The sequence below is a fragment of the Oreochromis aureus genome, linkage group 7, assembly GCF_013358895.1.
Source record: "Oreochromis aureus strain Israel breed Guangdong linkage group 7, ZZ_aureus, whole genome shotgun sequence".
NCBI classification, from domain to species: Eukaryota; Metazoa; Chordata; class Actinopteri; order Cichliformes; family Cichlidae; genus Oreochromis; species Oreochromis aureus.
The window spans coordinates 43,536,963-43,553,585 of NC_052948.1; the positions used below are offsets into that span (position 1 = coordinate 43,536,963).

The window sequence follows — 16,623 nt, forward strand, 5'->3', positions numbered from 1 at the left end:
AACTGTGGCTACTGTCTACCGGAAATGAAAAGCTGTAGAAGAAGAACGTAGCCCTCTCCCGCAAATGTGCTAACTTACGCGGAAGCAGCAGAGTGTGCTAACTGGTTGCATTAATTCTACAAACAGGCACATTTACCTGCTCTAAAAGGTAATCAGAGACATTTATTAATCTAAGTATTTTTTTTTTTTTACTACATGCATTTATTATGCGCTCTCTGAAAGCGATAAATCTTCGCAAATTGTAGCCGACTCAGAGTCTCTTTAGCCTGACTAGCTGATCGACCTTACGTTACCAACAAAGGGACTGCGCTGGTTTCGCAATTGCTGGTGTGCAAATTATAAGCTAGGGTTTAGTTTTTAGATACAAAGGTCAAGTTGAAACGCTCGGCTGAAGAGGCCGTGTTACAAGACTTTTAAAAAAAGATAGAAAGGAAAATACCTGAACTGCTTTTAATGTAAGCAAACCTTCGTTTACAGCCGCCTGTTGCTAACAATAGCTATGACTACTTTAGCAGTAGCCACTATGATATTTTAGGGCAAAGCCAAATTTGAATGGCTGGTACGGATCTGGACTATAGCGTCAACGCAGTACTGCTAACCAGGAGCTCTCGAATTTTAGGTTAAATTGAGATCAGATCGCAGTTGTTCAGCTATGGGACGGTAAACAGGTTTGGTAGGTTCAGCAACTGCTCGGTTAAACAGGGTTTTCAAGGCCCCGGAAACGCCTTCAAGTCCAGGCAAACGTATAGGGTACGGAAAACACCTGTTAGCAGCTGTATGAAAGCCACCAAAACACAGTTTTTATGAATATTACATTTTGTTTCAATATCCTGGGTTTATATAAATTTTATGCGGCAGCTTCTAAAATGATCACCAGCCTAAATGTCTTTGAGTTTACAGAAAAATGTAAAAAAAAAAAAAAAAAAAAAATAGTGTCAGTCTGGAATAATGCACATTGGACGGCGACAGAGTCTCATGATAATATTGCGATATTTCAAAGAAATGTTGTAATAATTATGTTTGTGGTGGTATGGGGAAAAAATACAGCACTTAATGGTGTGAAAGGAGCAATCTAAAATTTCAGCCTACTTTTTCCATTGAGCTGCCGTCATAGATTGCAGACTACTTGATTCAAACTGTGAGTCTATTGCCACAAGGTGCCAGCAGCAGCACTGCAATGGACTAGTTGTTACACAGCATATGTCAAATGTAAGACCAAAGGCCAGTGGTGCTTTCCTGAGAAAGTTAAAGTAAAAAAAATAGCATGATTGCTTAATTCTTTGGTTGAACAATAACTAAATTAACTTAACCTTGTAGCTCTTCAGGACCCTGTGGAGTGTTGTAACCTAATAAAATAGAAACTGAGCTTTTTAACTAGTTTTATCCACCATTTATTCTGCATGTTATATGGAGTGCAACTAGTGAGTGCTCCATATGTGTCTTCCTCACGTACCTTCCTAGCATGGTTGTACTCGCTGAGCTGCATTTAGCTCTTATGTGTTCTTATGTGTTTTGCATATCATTGTGCTGCTTTGGAGGTCTGCCCTCCCAAGAAAGCGTCAAGCAATTTTCATATTGTTGGCTCCCTTTTTTTACAAGTAGAAATGTAAGAAAGTGTTGCACTGCCCCTCATTTCTTTATATTTTGCTTTGAGCTAGACTTCCTTGTAATTTTTAAAGTGGTCTTGAGAAATAGTCCTCCAGGTTTTCTGAAAGTCAGTGTTTTTCTTCGAATAGTGTTATGTCTATGCATAACAATACACATAACAAAGAACCAAATTGTATTTTTAGGCACTTTATTACTTCAGGATGTCATTAAAACACATAATGTGTTCCCATTTCTTTTGTTGAATTCATGAAAAATACCAAAGGAGGGCCAAAGAAGTCAAAGAGCTGTGTCAGACCTGAAAGGTACATCTGGACCTTCAGCTGATCCATCTACTGTTCACTGAAGGTTCAACAGAAATGTTCTCAGTGGAAGGATGGCTGTCAAGAAGCCATTCTTATACAGGGGAAAATGGGGAGAAAGAGGTTGAGGTATGTCAGATTACACAAGAACTGGATTAAAAATCAGTAGCAACAGGTCTTCTGGAGCGAGGAATCCAAATTTGAAGTTTTTGGTTCAAAGGAGGAGGTCCCAATACAAGAACAGTGAGTGTCTGTAGCCATCTGTAAAATATAGTGGAGGCTCTGTCATGGTTTGCAGCTGTATTTCAGCCGGTGGTGTTGGAGATCTTTTAAAAAATTGTGAAATGATGAACACAGAAAATGCCGTAAAATCAGAAAAAAGCTGATTGGCAGTGGTTTCATTTTTGAGCATGACACTGATGACAAACACACTGCCAATGCAGTAAAACATACCTGGACAGAAAAGCACAGTGGCCTCTCCAGAGCCTGGACTTCAACATTATTGAAGAAGTATGGGATCATCTTCACAGAGAATGGAATAAATAGCAGCCAACATCCAAAGAAGAGCTTTGAATGTCCTTCAAGAAGCCTAGAGAACTATTCCTGAAGACTGCTTTAAGAAAATACAAGAAAACATGCCTCAGAGAGTTCATGCTGTGTTCAAGAATAAAGTTGGTCATATCAAATATTCACTTTCAAGGTCATTAGAATTCTACAGACATTTTTGCCTTGTATACAGTTTTTAAATTATCATTTAGGTTTGCACATATTTTCTATTTTCCAAGCAAAAATATAAAGACATTTTTAAAAGGTTTTGCAAAATTTTAGTACACACAGAATTACATGCTATCTTAATTCACATAAAAAGGAATTCATCAGTTGTAATTAGTGGAACAGCTGTCACATAGGAGTTACAGCAGGTCATCCACCAGTTGGAAGGTTGGTGGTTTGATCCTTGACTCCTCCAGTCAGCATGTTGATGTCCTTAGACGAGTAACCAAACCCTAGGTTACCCCCAGTGTATCTACTGGACTGTGAGTCTGTTTTTGTTAAAACAAAAAGGTTAAAGGCATAGAAAAGATTGTTTTTGCCATAAAAACAGTAGAAAAACATGTAAGTACCAGTTCATTTACACAGCCATGTTATTGTTGTTAGCGCCTTTTTATTTTTCCCCCACAGTAGGCTTGCATAATCTCAGTTTGAAGAGAACAGATCTGTAATCATTGAGATGGTTGGACATTCATTACACTGTGTTTTAAAGTTTTCAGGCTTGGATCCGAAGTCCTGTGCCATTTTTCTTTTCTTGAGCCCATCATTTACTACTATCACGGCTTCATCCCTTCTTTAAAGCTCTATTCTTGTGTAAATTAAGGAATTGTCTGCGGATGGACTAAGTTTTGGATTGGGACTAGGAATAGGATTAAGGACCACTTCCACAGCTATTTGTGAAAGCAAGAAGTGATCTCTAAAAGTCTGCAGGTGCCCCCCCTTCTTTTGTGTCAGCAGTGTCACCTACTCAGCCAACATGTCTGATGGCCGGATCTATGTCGGGAATCTTCCCATGGATGTCCAGGAGAGAGACATTGAGGATCTCTTCTACAAATATGGAAAAATTCGTGAAATAGAATTGAAGAACAATAGAGGCACTATCCCTTTTGCCTTCGTCCGATTTGAAGACCCACGGTGAGTTTTGCGGATGGTTTTTGGCAACTCGAATCACACTCCTCCTTGTTGGACACCTTAAATTTTGTGGTATATCGTCTCCAGTGACTGCCGGCAGGGAATGGATGGAGACAAGATATCCAACCTTTGTCCGCTAGGCGTACTTTGGTAAGGAGTTCTTTGCTCTCTTCTCTTAGGGATGCAGATGATGCGGTCTATGGAAGGAATGGATATGGATATGGGGACTCCAAGCTGCGTGTGGAGTATCCTCGTTCTAAACCTGGCCCAATGGGAGGTGGTGGAGGAGCACCTAGAGGAAGGTTTGGACCCCCAACTCGAAGATCTGAATTCCGGGTCATAGTGTCTGGTAGGTGGACGCCATGAGTCGTAGCCAATTAATATTTCTCTCTCATTCGGTACGGCCTGGAAATCAAGGGGACTGGTAGGAAAGTGGACATAGGAGTCTTAGGCAGATAACTTTCTCCCATTCGCATGCCGGACTGGAGAACAAGGGGACTGGTAGCTGGACGTCATGAGTCGTAGGCAGATCATTCTCTCTTTCTCATGGCGGACTGGAGGACAAGGGGACTAGTTGAGGACATCATGAGTCATAGGCAGATATGTTTCTCTCTCTCATGGCGGATTGGAGGTCAAAGGGACTAAGTGGATGAGGTCATGAAAATCAAAAAAGTAAAGTGAAACCGGTCATGTTGGCTGAGTAACCCCAAACACCGGCTATAGTGACTGGTAGGTGTCATTTTGTCATTGTGTATCATTAATTATGTTATGTGCTTTGTCAAATGTTTCTGTAGTTCGCCTAAAGCACTGGGTGGAGAAGTGGGTAGACTTATCAGTCAGGAGACTTGAAAAACTCAATTAGTTTTTTCCTACCGTTAATAAGGATAACTGACCATATGAGTATTTTCAACTATGGGTTTGGCATTAATAAGTAACTGCTGTGCATGGAAAATGTTAATGATTAAAGACAGTGTAAATTAACACTTTGTGCTGAATAGGTAACACCTTAGACTTCAAATCCATGTTAGTCTTAGCTTTATAGTATTTTAACATTAACCAGTTTGTGTCATCCTTTGCATTCTTAGCAATTTAAAGGCAGGGAAATGCAAAGTCTTCCACTTCTCCATCTTCTTTAGGTTTCAAGAGGTGTAAAGGTCAGATTTTATACAAATAATGAATGAGTTGCACTTTAGAGAAATAATGAAACCCTTTCCTGCTAAGATTTTAGGTTTAAAGTGTCAGGTAAATTTAAGCAGGGAAGTATATTTTGTCCACACCATCATTTAGTCTTTTCCTGTTCCAGGACTGCCACCATCTGGAAGCTGGCAGGATTTGAAGGATCACATGCGGGAAGCAGGAGATGTCTGTTTTGCAGATGTGCAGCGTGACGGAGAGGGCGTAGTGGAATTTCTCCGTAGAGAGGACATGGAGTATGCACTGCGTAGATTGGATGGGACGGAGTTCCGTTCACATCAGGTTAGTGTTAGTGATGGTGAGATTTAATCGTTCCTCTGATGATAAACGGGAGCTGATGTCGTGTACTTGTTTCGTTATTTCTTGTTAGGGGGAGACTGCTTACATCCGTGTGTATGAGGAAAGAGGTACTCCCAACTGGGATCGATCACGATCCCGTTCCAGATCCAGAGGTCGCTATTCTCCTTACTATAACAGAAGATCTCCCCCTGCGCGCTACCAGTCGCCCCCACGCCATGCTATGTCACGGCATAGCCCACCTCCGAGAAGACACCTTCCACCACATCACAGCCCACCACCACGTCATTATCGGTAGAAAGTCGCATCATTTTAAGGAATTGGATGATTTTTTTTTGGGGGGGGGGGGGTTGTTTTTGTAATTTTACATTTGATTTTTTTGTTTTTTGTTTTTTTAAAAACCTCAGGCCTCCTCATAGGACACACCATTTTTATTTCTTGATTAAAAACATTCCATGGTCAGGAACCCGTGAACAACCTGCTCCTCCCCACAGTCTTGTTTTTTTGGGGAGTTTTTTTTGTTTGTTAAACACCCATACGTTATCTGGAAACAGAATTATGTGTTAACTTTTTGTGAGATAACCATTTGACCATTATGTAACATATTGGAGGTTTCTTTTATAAAGAAATTCGGGAGTGTGATGTCAAACATTTAAAACAAAGTACACATTTCTGCAGTCCTGCTTCTTGAATTGACGTAATTTTATTTTTCATGTGTCACATCTTGGTAGCTTTAAGTATGAAAGGGTGCGTTTTCTGTTTGGCCAAACCAAGAACCCATAAAACTAATCAGTATAGTAAAATTAGTGAACCCTTTTAGTGTAACACGTTGACTGTGAGACTTAATTGTCCTTCGTTTTTTGGGGTTTTTCTTTGTGCGTGTAGGCCGCTGATCGAGGTGGTCTAAATGTAGTTTATAATTTTTATGCATCTCTATCGTTGTTTTTTTTTTGTTGTTTTTTTTCTTTACCAATAAAATGCAAACTTTTACTGTGACAGTTTCTTTTCTTACTCTGAAGCCCATTTATTTTTTTCTGTACTTAAAGTGAAGTGAAGTGATTTCCCTTCTTTAATATGGGGTAATTATTTATATAGGGGGAAAAAATATGGTGTTGATTCCAACAAATCAACAGTTCAAAGTTAAAATGGTCTACTCAGCTCCTGCCCAAACTTGAATAATGAACTGGACAACATGAAAAAGACACACAGTTCAACTATTCCTTCTTTTTTGCAGTTTTATTCCCAGTCACATCTATGCCAGTAGTTTATTTGTTCAGTCGATTAGTTAGGGTGATAACCTTTAAATAAAGAAAACGTATGCAATATTATGATTATTCCTGAGGTTACTGTATTAGACCTGTGCTTTGCCTAAATCGATGCTGATATTGAAATAGTTTGGTTTAATGGAGCAAGATAGACCTCTAATGTAGCTTAACATACATATACAAAAAAAATGCCAGTACCATCTTTTCTCCTCCAAGGATTGTGTGACAGTTTTAAGTTGGGTAGTTGCACTGCTGATCTGACTTTACCTAAAGAACTTTATTACCTTCCTCCATCCAGAACATCAGACCTGGGTCCATTGACGTGAGCAAACGACGGTTCCATCCAATTGTATAAGTTTTAACTCAAACAAATTTATCAGAGAGAGAGCAAAAACATTAGGACTGGCCAAACCATCCGGTACACTCTTATAAAGAAGGAATGTGTTGACTACCTCAGCACAAGCAAAAAGATCAGAAAGACTACAGAAGCCAACAGAAGTACATGATGACAGAATTATTCCCCCAGATGAGGAAAAACAACATTTAAATAAGTTAAGAAAATTCATGGCAAGGTAGGCGTGGGATTGTCAAGATCTACAATCAACGGATACACTGATCAGGCATAACATAACTGCCGTGATATTATGTCGGCCCCCCTTTTGCTGACGGCTGATGTTGAGTTGTGTACTCCACTAGACCCCTGAAGGTATGCCTACTACCTGTAAGCATCTGGGTGTTGTTTTTAGGCAGACTTGAAACAAACTGACCCTATTTCAGACACAAATAAGGCACCAGAACAAAGAATCAGGATCAAAAATACGATCTAAAGTGGTTATTATTACAAACAATTTAACATGAAATAATTTGAAGATCAAAGCGGATCTCTTAACCAGAAAGAACACGCAGGGCACCTTCAATGCAAAATATAAGATTTTTAATACACAATAAATTAAGTATACTCAGTGACCATTTTAGAAGACACAGAAAAAATAAAAATATATTTATTTCCATTGGCATACTTTTAGCTTTTGTTTCATTATAATCAGACCAGGCCCATATACAGACATTGTATTGCATTTAATAAATAAGTACTAGCTTAGGTTTTTTTTTTGTACAGTAAGTCAGTTTCTTCTTAACACATTGTATACTGTAAATCTTCTGACAACAAACAGCAATACACAAACAGCAATACTCAGGCAAGATCATATGTAGACACATTAGCAGTGATATTAAAACACTGGAATTTAAGCCACAGTGAAACAGACGTGTGTGTTTTGGCTATTTTGTAACTGTAAGTGGCACCAATAAATCATATTTTCTGACTTGCCTCTCTTGGTATCGAGCTATATAGAGTATCTTGTGTTTATCTGCCGAGATTTTAAGATATTCACCTTTACACGTTTACTCCCGAGCTGTTAAATCATTTCTCGTCTTAAGGCTAAACAAATGAAATCCACTATGACTGCAGCAAAAAAATGAACTGACAAAATCATCATTATCTACATGGCTACATACCACTGACCAGCTACTATTCCTTTAAAAGTAAAAAGCTCATCATCAAGATTGTACTTTCCTCATAGCTGAAGTTAGAGCTCTGACATTCTGAGCAGCAGTGAAATAGTGATAATAGTGAAGAGAAATGCCCGGGAAATATTAAACTATTCGCTGCCTTTCGGGGTTTTTTGGCATACAGAAACAATTTGGCGCGCTTTAAAGCCATGACAACCAAGTTCGTCAGGGCGAGACAGTGGTTTAACTCTGAAAGTGAAAAAGGGAAGTGCAGCGTGTGAAGGAAGAACAAACTGCCACCAGCTAACTACCTCTTTGAAATAACCACCAGCAGAAAAATTACGACCACAATTCTCTATATTGCATGGAAGCAAAATCTGGTAAAGCTGTAGCGCTTTAAAATTAATTCAATTCATATAGTGCCAAATCACAACAGCAGTCACCTCAAGGTGCTTTGCATTGTAAATTAAAGAAAGACAGTGAGAAGGAAAAACTCCCTTTTGACAGGAAGAAACCTCTGACTGTGGGAAATCCCTTTAAGCAGTCTTTATCCTTTGATTTTATGAAAACGATAGCTGACGTGTTCAGCCTGAGCAGCACTGTGTAGTTTAAGGGAAGAAGGAGGTTTTCAATGACAGCATGCATCTAGAAGGAATACTAACTGGGATATGAGACAACGGTTAAATCATCTTAACTAATGCATAGAGGAGGTGGGAGACAGCAGCGGAGAATATAAGAACGTGACCAGTTGAAAGAGGAAATGGTGATACAGTATATGGAAACTATGTGCAATTACAAGGTGCTACACAGAATCCAGGTCTACATATGCTGCAATCTTGTGTGCATCAGAGGCAATCACCTGTTTAACATCAGATAAGCCAGCCGGTAGAACCCTGCAACGTTTGCAAATCATCCCGTGACCTCAGGTACATCACTGAAAAAAACTATTCAAGTGTATCACAAAATGTTTAAGCATGGCAGCTACAATTTCAGCTAAGTAAATGACAATACTGAAAATATATTTAAGTGTATACAAGATGTATAACTTAACCGAACGCATTAGTGAAGAATTTGGTTGCTGTATCCCTGAAAAAATAGCAAATTTTAAGGCAAAATAAACAACATCCTGAAGCAGTTTCAACAAGGGTACATTCACTAAGTGACCAAAAACACTGGCAATAATTGCATCTCCCGAATACAGAGAGGAGCAAGTGATGAGAAGTTGTTTTACAACTACCTTTGAATAACGAGCAGCTTTAATGATCGGTTATCTTGTCGGTGCTTTTCATTTACATCATTTCCTTTTCTGTGGAATATACGACAATTACATGGTTCTGTTGTTATCTCTGAGACAAGTTAGCATAAAAGGATCGTGGGTGTTAACCAGCAGCATCCTGCATCACTTGTTTTCTATGAGCGTCTGCACCTTGTGGACCAAGTCTCGGGCCATCATCAAGACCTGGGGGACGTTGTGTCTCTCGGCCATTTCTGAGAAGAAAAAATATATAAAAAAAAAAAATTACAGATACAATTAGGAACACTGTCAATATTTAAAGATTTTTAATATTTAAGATCTTTAATATTCAGTAAATACTGATATTTCACAATAAAAGTCACAATAAAAACATATTTTTATAGAAATCTCTGTACCTCGCTGTAACCAGCTTCTTAGTTATTTTAATGTAAACTTGATTGTTTTCCTTTAGCATTGCTTCACTCACTTTTCAAATGATTTCTTACCATTAAAGAACTTGATGATGTCTGTAAAGTCCATGTTATTTTCCAGGATGATGTCTCGATACATCTCCACAAGTGCCAGGGCAATGAAGAGCACAAAGTGCTCAGAGGAGGTGTGCTTGGCTGCCCAGATGGTTTCCCACACAGAGAACACATCATCGTAGACCATTTCTGTTCGGAAAAGACCCACAAATCAGATTATATTCGCTGTCACGAGAAAGTCACGGTCGATTCAAGCAAACAATATGAGGCCTGCGTTTCGCATCACCTCTCTTGAAGTCAAGAAGAAACCAGCGATAACAGAAGTAGAAGTGGGTGTAGTCTCCATTCTGCTGCATCAGTTCAAACAGCTCAGAGTCCAGGATCTGTGATAAGTAAGAACAATATAATGTTATCATTATCCTACACCTGTATGCATGCATTTGTTTTTATAATTCAGCCCATACTACACTACTGGATTCCTGCTGCTAGAAGAAAATATGGCAATAAGGAACAAAGAAATAACTAGGTAATATAGAGGAACAGAGAAATCACTTATATTGTGGGTAGTCTAACTAAGTGGTGCAGTGCTGGGAAACAATACTGAAATATATAAAAATAGCTATAATTATCGTCCTGTTTTTATCCAGGTAAAAGTCTCATTTAGATCAAAATGTGTTTTTCAAGAGAGACCTATCCAAGGGGCAGCAGAAGTTACATTAAATACAGTGCACAACAATATAACAAGTAAAGAAATAAATACAACTTATATTCACTACAGACAAGGGAACACAAACATTTTTAATGCATAATAAGACAGTATTACAGCCCACATATCATGTGGATTAATTTTTATTTTACTATACTGTATGAAATAAACATATTTGGTAAATTAATTAATATGGAAAATGTGTTTTAAACATATTGGTATTTTCACCATAGCTCATAACAGATACAATAGGTTAGAAATCAAACAAGCCTTTTTCATATCTGCATGTGCTGTGATCCAAGGTTCCAAAACTATAACATAATTAAATTAAAACACACAGTGTCAACGAGTATATGGACAATGACACAACTTATAATTTAACCGATTTATCTCACAACAATGGATTTGAAGTTAAACAAAAACATGTGACTGAAAGCATGAGACAAAAACACTTTGCGATCAAAAGACACTGAATGTAAATACAGAAGCTTTACATCAAGGTGCAAACCGCTGATTACACTTATGCAAAAAAAACCAATAAAACATCTGGAAGAGTTCAGATCACTAGTGTTTACTGATGATGTGACTGCTGATAGAAGTAGCAGTACACGGCCACAGATTTAGCCAATTGATTTGAAAAATCAACAGCGGTTGTGTACTGTATAAAATCTATTGGCCTGCTTGTAGACGTAGGTGGATCGATGTAGACGTTATAACCTTAAAGTATGTCTGTAGGATGTAATACAGAATCATTCTACTCTCTGACAGTGAGGAAAACCTCTTCTTGTCTGCCTACATTTAAGTATCAGCAGCAAGCTGTAACTCTTCTTAGTAGGCTACCTTTACCATTCAGCAAAATTACACTGTTTATAAAATGTTTATATGATTGTATATATGGAAAAATATGCACTTACCTGGATAAGTGAGCGCATATTGGCAAAGTGAGAGTCCATGGCACCCCCGTGAGGGAAATTCTGGTTCATCCTCTTCATCAGTTCAGTGAAGCAGCTGAACGCCATGATCTCTGGAAAGCCCCAAACACATTTAACGAGTTGTTCATCTAGTAAATTATGTGAAGCTCTGCAAAACCCATATTGGTAAAAAAAAAAATTGCACTTAAAAGGTTTTACCGACCATCATCCAGGATAACTAACAGAGGAGCGAGCAGATCGCACATGCCCTGCACATAACCGATATCCAGATGCTGCCAGACGTAACTGCAAAGAAAAATAGATTTTTATTTTTGCGTTTCAACCTTGTGCATTAAAATAAACCTCATATATAGATTATTGGATATAGATTATCCATTTACCTGCACATTATGTTACGCAGCTTCTCCAGATTCTCAGTGGTGAAGTACCAATACGTTCTATCACAACGTCTGACATCTTTGTCAATACGATGCAAATTGATCAAGTACATATCCATTGTTTCTTGCTGCAGGAATAAAAGTAAAGTCAGTTACTGTATGATAATGATTAAAAGACTTCCTTTGACGTTCTGTTTGCTGTGCATAACACTTACAGAATAGGTTTGCTCCTCTGAGGACTCATCATATTTGGTGACTCCTCCCACCTCTGCAGACTCTGGTTCAGTGAGCACATTTTCTATCTCGGGCTCCTCTTCTGAAAGGCCCAGATCTGTGCCCTCAGGACTGGTATTACAAGCTGTGTCCAGATGGTGATCTAGGGCAAGATCCTCAGATGCCATTTTCTCTCTTTGTGCCAGGGAGACAGGGGGCGCAGCAAGCCCTGCCAAAGGCCTGGTTTTGATGTCCTCGGAGGTCACGCATGTTATCCCTGCAGGAATGTCCTCCATTTCCAGCGCAGAAGGAGAGTCATCCGAATCGGCTGTGTCTGGAGACTGCCGGGACTGAGACGACAGCGAAAGCGATGCTGATTGAAGAGCATTCAGCACTTGTCTGACTGGAGAATTTGAACCAGGTTTCTCGAATGAAATCTCTGTAGCCTTTTTGGTTTCAACAAAGTCGCAGACGGCTGCTTCAACATCCATTGTTTCTGCGTCTGTGTTTGAGGCCTTGATCACTTTTAATGGGATTTCTTGTTTCTTAGAAATTTCTGGCTTTTTTTCATTTAGCGGATTTGCATCTTTTTCTGCTGTAGGCGGACAAGATGACTCCACTTCCAGACTTTTGCTCTTGTGTGGCTGAAGACTTAAAGTCTGCCCAAGCGGAGGTGCTTGGAAATATTCATTATGTATCTCTGTTTCCAGCTTTAGAACATTAGTATTCTCTTTCAAATTAATATCTGTGTCTGTGGCTTTTGAAGCCCCTGACAGCCCATGCTTCGTTTGATCTTTTTCCTCTACTTCAGCTTTTTGCTCAGCTTCAGATTTCTCCTTTGTCTCCTGAACCACTATGCTTTCTGAAACCGTCTCCCTCTTTTGTGCATCAGCCTCACTCTCGGCTGCAGGGTCCTTTACATCCTCCTCTCCTGATTCACATGTTGTGAGCTGAATCTTTACAGGCTGTGATCCAGCTGTAGGTTCCTCACTGCAGGCTTCTGAGTTTTCTGCTGTTTGCTGGGAAACAGACTCAGTTACAGGATGACGGTTGTCTGAATCTGGACGTTGGTTTGACAGATCGTTGGAGGACGGGTCGGAGGAGGGAAGTTGTGGCTTGTCTGTGGTTGCATTTCCGATGGCCTTGCCTGCACCTCTGTGCTGTGCTTCTTCAGCTCTGGACTCACTCTCAGCCTGATCCGCTGTGTCGACCGATTCAAATACCTGGAAGCCAACGGAAAATAGTGAACATGTTTGAGTGTTTTTAAGAGCACAACAGTGGTTTCTCATGTGTTAGTTTATAAACTGTAAATAAAAGTCCCACTCTATGATGAGGCACACGTTAAAAAGCATGAACTGAAAGCTTCATTAATGGTCAATAAATCTCTAATGCATTATAGATCCATTATAAACCACTAATGGTAACACATTTTGGGCTCTCAGGCTGTAGGAAATCCCTTTGACTAGTCTTTATCCTTTAAAAGAGTGGTAAGTGATTTATAAATGATCAATAAAGGCTTTTTATAAAGTAGTATGCAAATTACAAACACTTGACATTATTGCTAACAATGTTTTATTACACCACAACGACATGTAGTGATTTCTAATCCTTTGAGCATCCTTACATATGTACAGCAATCACAATAATCTTTTTTTATGTTGCATTATAAACTTGAATTCCTGCCTCCTTTAAATGAAATGAAGGACACTCTGTTGATAAAAGAGCAAGCTTTTTCTCTACATAGCACAGTGCCACTAAGTCAGTCTGCCAGATGGTTAACTATTTTAATCCCTGACTGAAATATCTTACTAACACTATCGCCTACATGATGAAACCTAATGACTTATCCCCCCAGTTTTTTCTTGTTACTGTGACATTGTTTTAGCACCAGTCTGATGGACTGCCATGAAACTTGATACAGACATCCTTGCCTTTAATGTAGAGCCATTAGCTTATTATCTTTTGAAAAACTTGATTCCTTTACTGCAATTTATCCTCAAATACCTTAAACCAAATGGCAATGCTGCTCAAAAACAGTTTCACTGGCGTTACATTCAGCGATTCACAAGGTGTGCTTTGGAAAGCAAGAATACAACAGCAAACCATATATATGCTGTAGTAATTGGGCTAATGCTTGGGAAAAAATGAAGCCTGGTATGGTGTCGTATCAAAAATCATTGCTATGGAGATGTTGATGAGAGAGGGACTACCTGTGCGCTGCTGCTGGAGTCGCTCTGTGAGTGAGTATTTTGTTGATCTGAGTTGCTACTTAGAGATGACTGGAGTGAGACAGAGTATCACATGAGACAAAAACAGCAGAACTGTTAGCCAAGTTATTCTCTCACAACTCTTGAAATAGTTCCCACGTGGTAGGTGTTACATAATGTGGATTTTTTTGTTTGTTCAAACTTGCATCTGTACTGATGGTGGAGTCCCGCTGCACGGGTCCCCTTTCCACGCTGGCTCCGGATGAGCATCGGGCGAGTGCCTCGGCGTGTTTCTCTCTCTCCCTCTGACGGACAATGGCCTCGCAACCCTGCCACTCCTTCATAGTCTGCTCGTACATGCACCGCATTTGCTCATCAATCTGAAGCAATAAGCATGTGTAAATAACTGGCAAAGAATAGATCAGGGCATGAGTATATATCTTTATACTTTGAAAGCACATAAGTAATACCTCCCGCCGGCATTTTTCACTCATGCTGAACTTATAATGTCCTAACAGGAAGGGCCAGACTTCTTTACGGAGTGAAGGGGCCACCCCACCAAAATACACCAGTCTGTGTATCTCCTTTTCCTCATAGGCCTGAAAGGGGAAGTATTTTTACTGTTGTGTCAGACTGAAATCGCTCACTAAATGAAAGGAGGCATTTCACACAGGAATGAATGACATCTAGGCGTTGTGTGATGGCTTGGTGTTTATGTATAAATCTTACAGAGCTGTCTTTGAGGAAGTTGCTCCAGACCTCCACAGAGAGGCCTCCTCGAGCATCACAGGGTACGCCGGGGTCAACAATCGTGGTGTTGACCAATGCGGAGAGGTGGGTGCGGACTGTGGACAGATGACGACAGTATGCAAGCCCTAGAGAGGAGAGATAAGGCTTCTCATTTTCAACCACTGTAATGAATTATTGATCTGCTGAACAACCCAACCAGAGTGATTCCTAAATTGCAAACACAAAGAAGATGTGATTATACTCACAGCCATAGAACGCACGGGAGATTATCTGGTATTTCATGGTGTCGCAAAGGAGCTTTAAGGGAGCCCTGGTAAAGTGAGAATATTTCAAACTTTGTCAGGTGGAATAATCAGAACGGTGATTTCAGCCTGACCATTGGAAATACTTACCTTTCTTGGTTACAGCCATTAGGCAGAGAGCCATCAGATGAGCCATTCTGTGAGCAGGAGGAGCAGGAGGACTTCCTGGGGGCTGGCTGCCACATATTAACACCCTGATCCATCAGCTCTGGGGCCACTGCACAGCAAAGCGGCCCTTACTACTACTGTTCCTATTATCACAATCAATTAAGCAAGCAAAACCAGGAGCAGCCCTAACGGATTTGGATATTAAAATGAATTTCTGAAAATGATAAGAACTGATAATACATGGTGAAAAAAAAAAACAAGAGAGAGGATGGAGATGCAGATGAGGCAGACAAATTACTTTATGTCCATGCAAAGATTCCTTATTGTCACTGGGACTTTAATGTGAAATGGAGACATGGACACTAAACAAGGAGGAAAAATATTATGGCTGTAACGGTTTCACATTAGAAAGGACTTAATTACAAAGACGAACACTGAATGTATGTCTGGGGGAAACATCAGATTCATCTAAAGTGAACAGTTTGAAGTGAAATGACATATAAAGTAATTAGAGCAGTTACAGATATAATCTTTGATGATTCTGTATTGCATTATCTCAGGGAGGCAGAATAGAAAGATTAAAGGCACTTACTGAACTCCATCTGATTGCCAGGAAAGAGGATCCGAAACACATAATCGGTTGCTTCATCGTCTTCCTTATCTGATACAGAATCACATGAACCATGTGGACTTCTCTTTCGCAGTTTGGGGAAAACCTTTCCCTACAAATGGAAATAGTATATGAAGAAAATACATCATAAATATTGGTAAAGTAAATATTGTTGCATGAAATGTTGAAAAATTATTTGAACAGAGGTGTCCCGTTTACCTTCCCTCTCTGATTCCAGAGTGGTGGGTCTAGCTGCCCATGAGGTAGCAGGCCAGTCTCTAAGCATGTGAGAAACTGGAGCAAATGGCCTCCTTTAGGAAAATGTAGAGGAGGCCTCTGGATCCCATCCTGGCTCACCAAAACGACTGTGCCTCCACTGTTCACTGGAGATACCCACATGTCGGGAAAAAGATAAATAACTCATGTGACTTTATTTGGGACATTAAAAACCATGTCTGATTTTAATTTTTGCAGATTTTCACTCAGTGCGCCTCTGGACCAGCGCTAGCACAGCTGGGGGTTTTTGAGAGCGCTCCAAGTCTTTGAATTGTATTCCATTTTATTTATATAGCAACAAATCACTACAGCAGTCACCTCAAGGCACATTATTGTAAGGCACAGAGAAATCCCTAACAATCAAACAACCCTTTTTGAGCAACAGTGGGAAGGAAAAACTCCCTTTTAACAGGAAGAAAGCTGAGGCAGAACCAGGCCTGGAAGGGGGGCAGCCATCTGCTGTGGGGGTGATGGGAGAAAGACAGGACAAAAAACACAGTGAAAGAGAACCAGAGATGAATAATAACTAATGATTAAACTCAGAGTGGTGTATAAACACATACTGAGTCAA

The 16,623-nt window shown here is 39.7% G+C and overlaps 2 protein-coding genes across 7 annotated transcripts in view; one reads left to right on the forward strand and one right to left on the reverse strand.

The window, feature by feature from the left end:
- Nucleotides 1–6,074, forward strand: srsf9 (serine and arginine rich splicing factor 9). Of its 5 annotated transcripts, none has more exons than XM_031742462.2 (5): nt 1–148; nt 3,414–3,590; nt 3,767–3,936; nt 4,891–5,063; nt 5,152–6,074. In XM_031742462.2, exons 2-5 carry the CDS (start codon nt 3,433–3,435, stop codon nt 5,374–5,376), a joined length of 726 nt encoding a protein of 241 aa, XP_031598322.1. In that variant the 5' UTR covers nt 1–148; nt 3,414–3,432; the 3' UTR covers nt 5,377–6,074. The 5 variants fall into 5 exon arrangements, with proteins under 5 accessions (XP_031598322.1, XP_039471877.1, XP_031598323.1 ...); XM_039615943.1 differs by having other exon boundaries at nt 11–148; nt 1,871–3,590; XM_031742463.2 differs by having other exon boundaries at nt 24–148; nt 3,411–3,590.
- sgsm1b (small G protein signaling modulator 1b) overlaps nt 5,421–16,623 on the reverse strand; it is a 24,655-nt gene continuing 13,452 nt past the window's right edge. For both annotated transcript variants that reach the window (XM_039615929.1, XM_031742599.2), the window contains 15 exons: nt 15,996–16,159; nt 15,759–15,888; nt 15,149–15,275; nt 15,002–15,066; nt 14,736–14,881; nt 14,477–14,605; nt 14,213–14,386; nt 14,010–14,078; nt 11,802–13,022; nt 11,590–11,714; nt 11,412–11,494; nt 11,192–11,301; nt 9,858–9,954; nt 9,593–9,760; nt 5,421–9,340 (listed from right to left, as the gene is read on the reverse strand). In XM_039615929.1, coding sequence (XP_039471863.1) covers nt 9,252–9,340; nt 9,593–9,760; nt 9,858–9,954; nt 11,192–11,301; nt 11,412–11,494; nt 11,590–11,714; nt 11,802–13,022; nt 14,010–14,078; nt 14,213–14,386; nt 14,477–14,605; nt 14,736–14,881; nt 15,002–15,066; nt 15,149–15,275; nt 15,759–15,888; nt 15,996–16,159 — 2,897 coding nt within the window. In that variant the 3' untranslated portion in view covers nt 5,421–9,251. The remainder of the gene's footprint in view (nt 9,341–9,592; nt 9,761–9,857; nt 9,955–11,191; nt 11,302–11,411; nt 11,495–11,589; nt 11,715–11,801; nt 13,023–14,009; nt 14,079–14,212; nt 14,387–14,476; nt 14,606–14,735; nt 14,882–15,001; nt 15,067–15,148; nt 15,276–15,758; nt 15,889–15,995; nt 16,160–16,623) is intronic.

Bases quoted from the DNA above. Each gene is read 5' to 3' on its own strand.
- srsf9 (XM_031742462.2), top strand. From the start codon at position 3,433: ATGTCTGATGGCCGGATCTATGTCGGGAATCTTCCCATGGATGTCCAG. The intron at 3,591-3,766 runs GTGAGTTTTGCG...CTCTTCTCTTAG, and splicing joins GTCCGATTTGAAGACCCACG to GGATGCAGATGATGCGGTCT. The intron at 5,064-5,151 runs GTTAGTGTTAGT...ATTTCTTGTTAG, and splicing joins CGGAGTTCCGTTCACATCAG to GGGGAGACTGCTTACATCCG.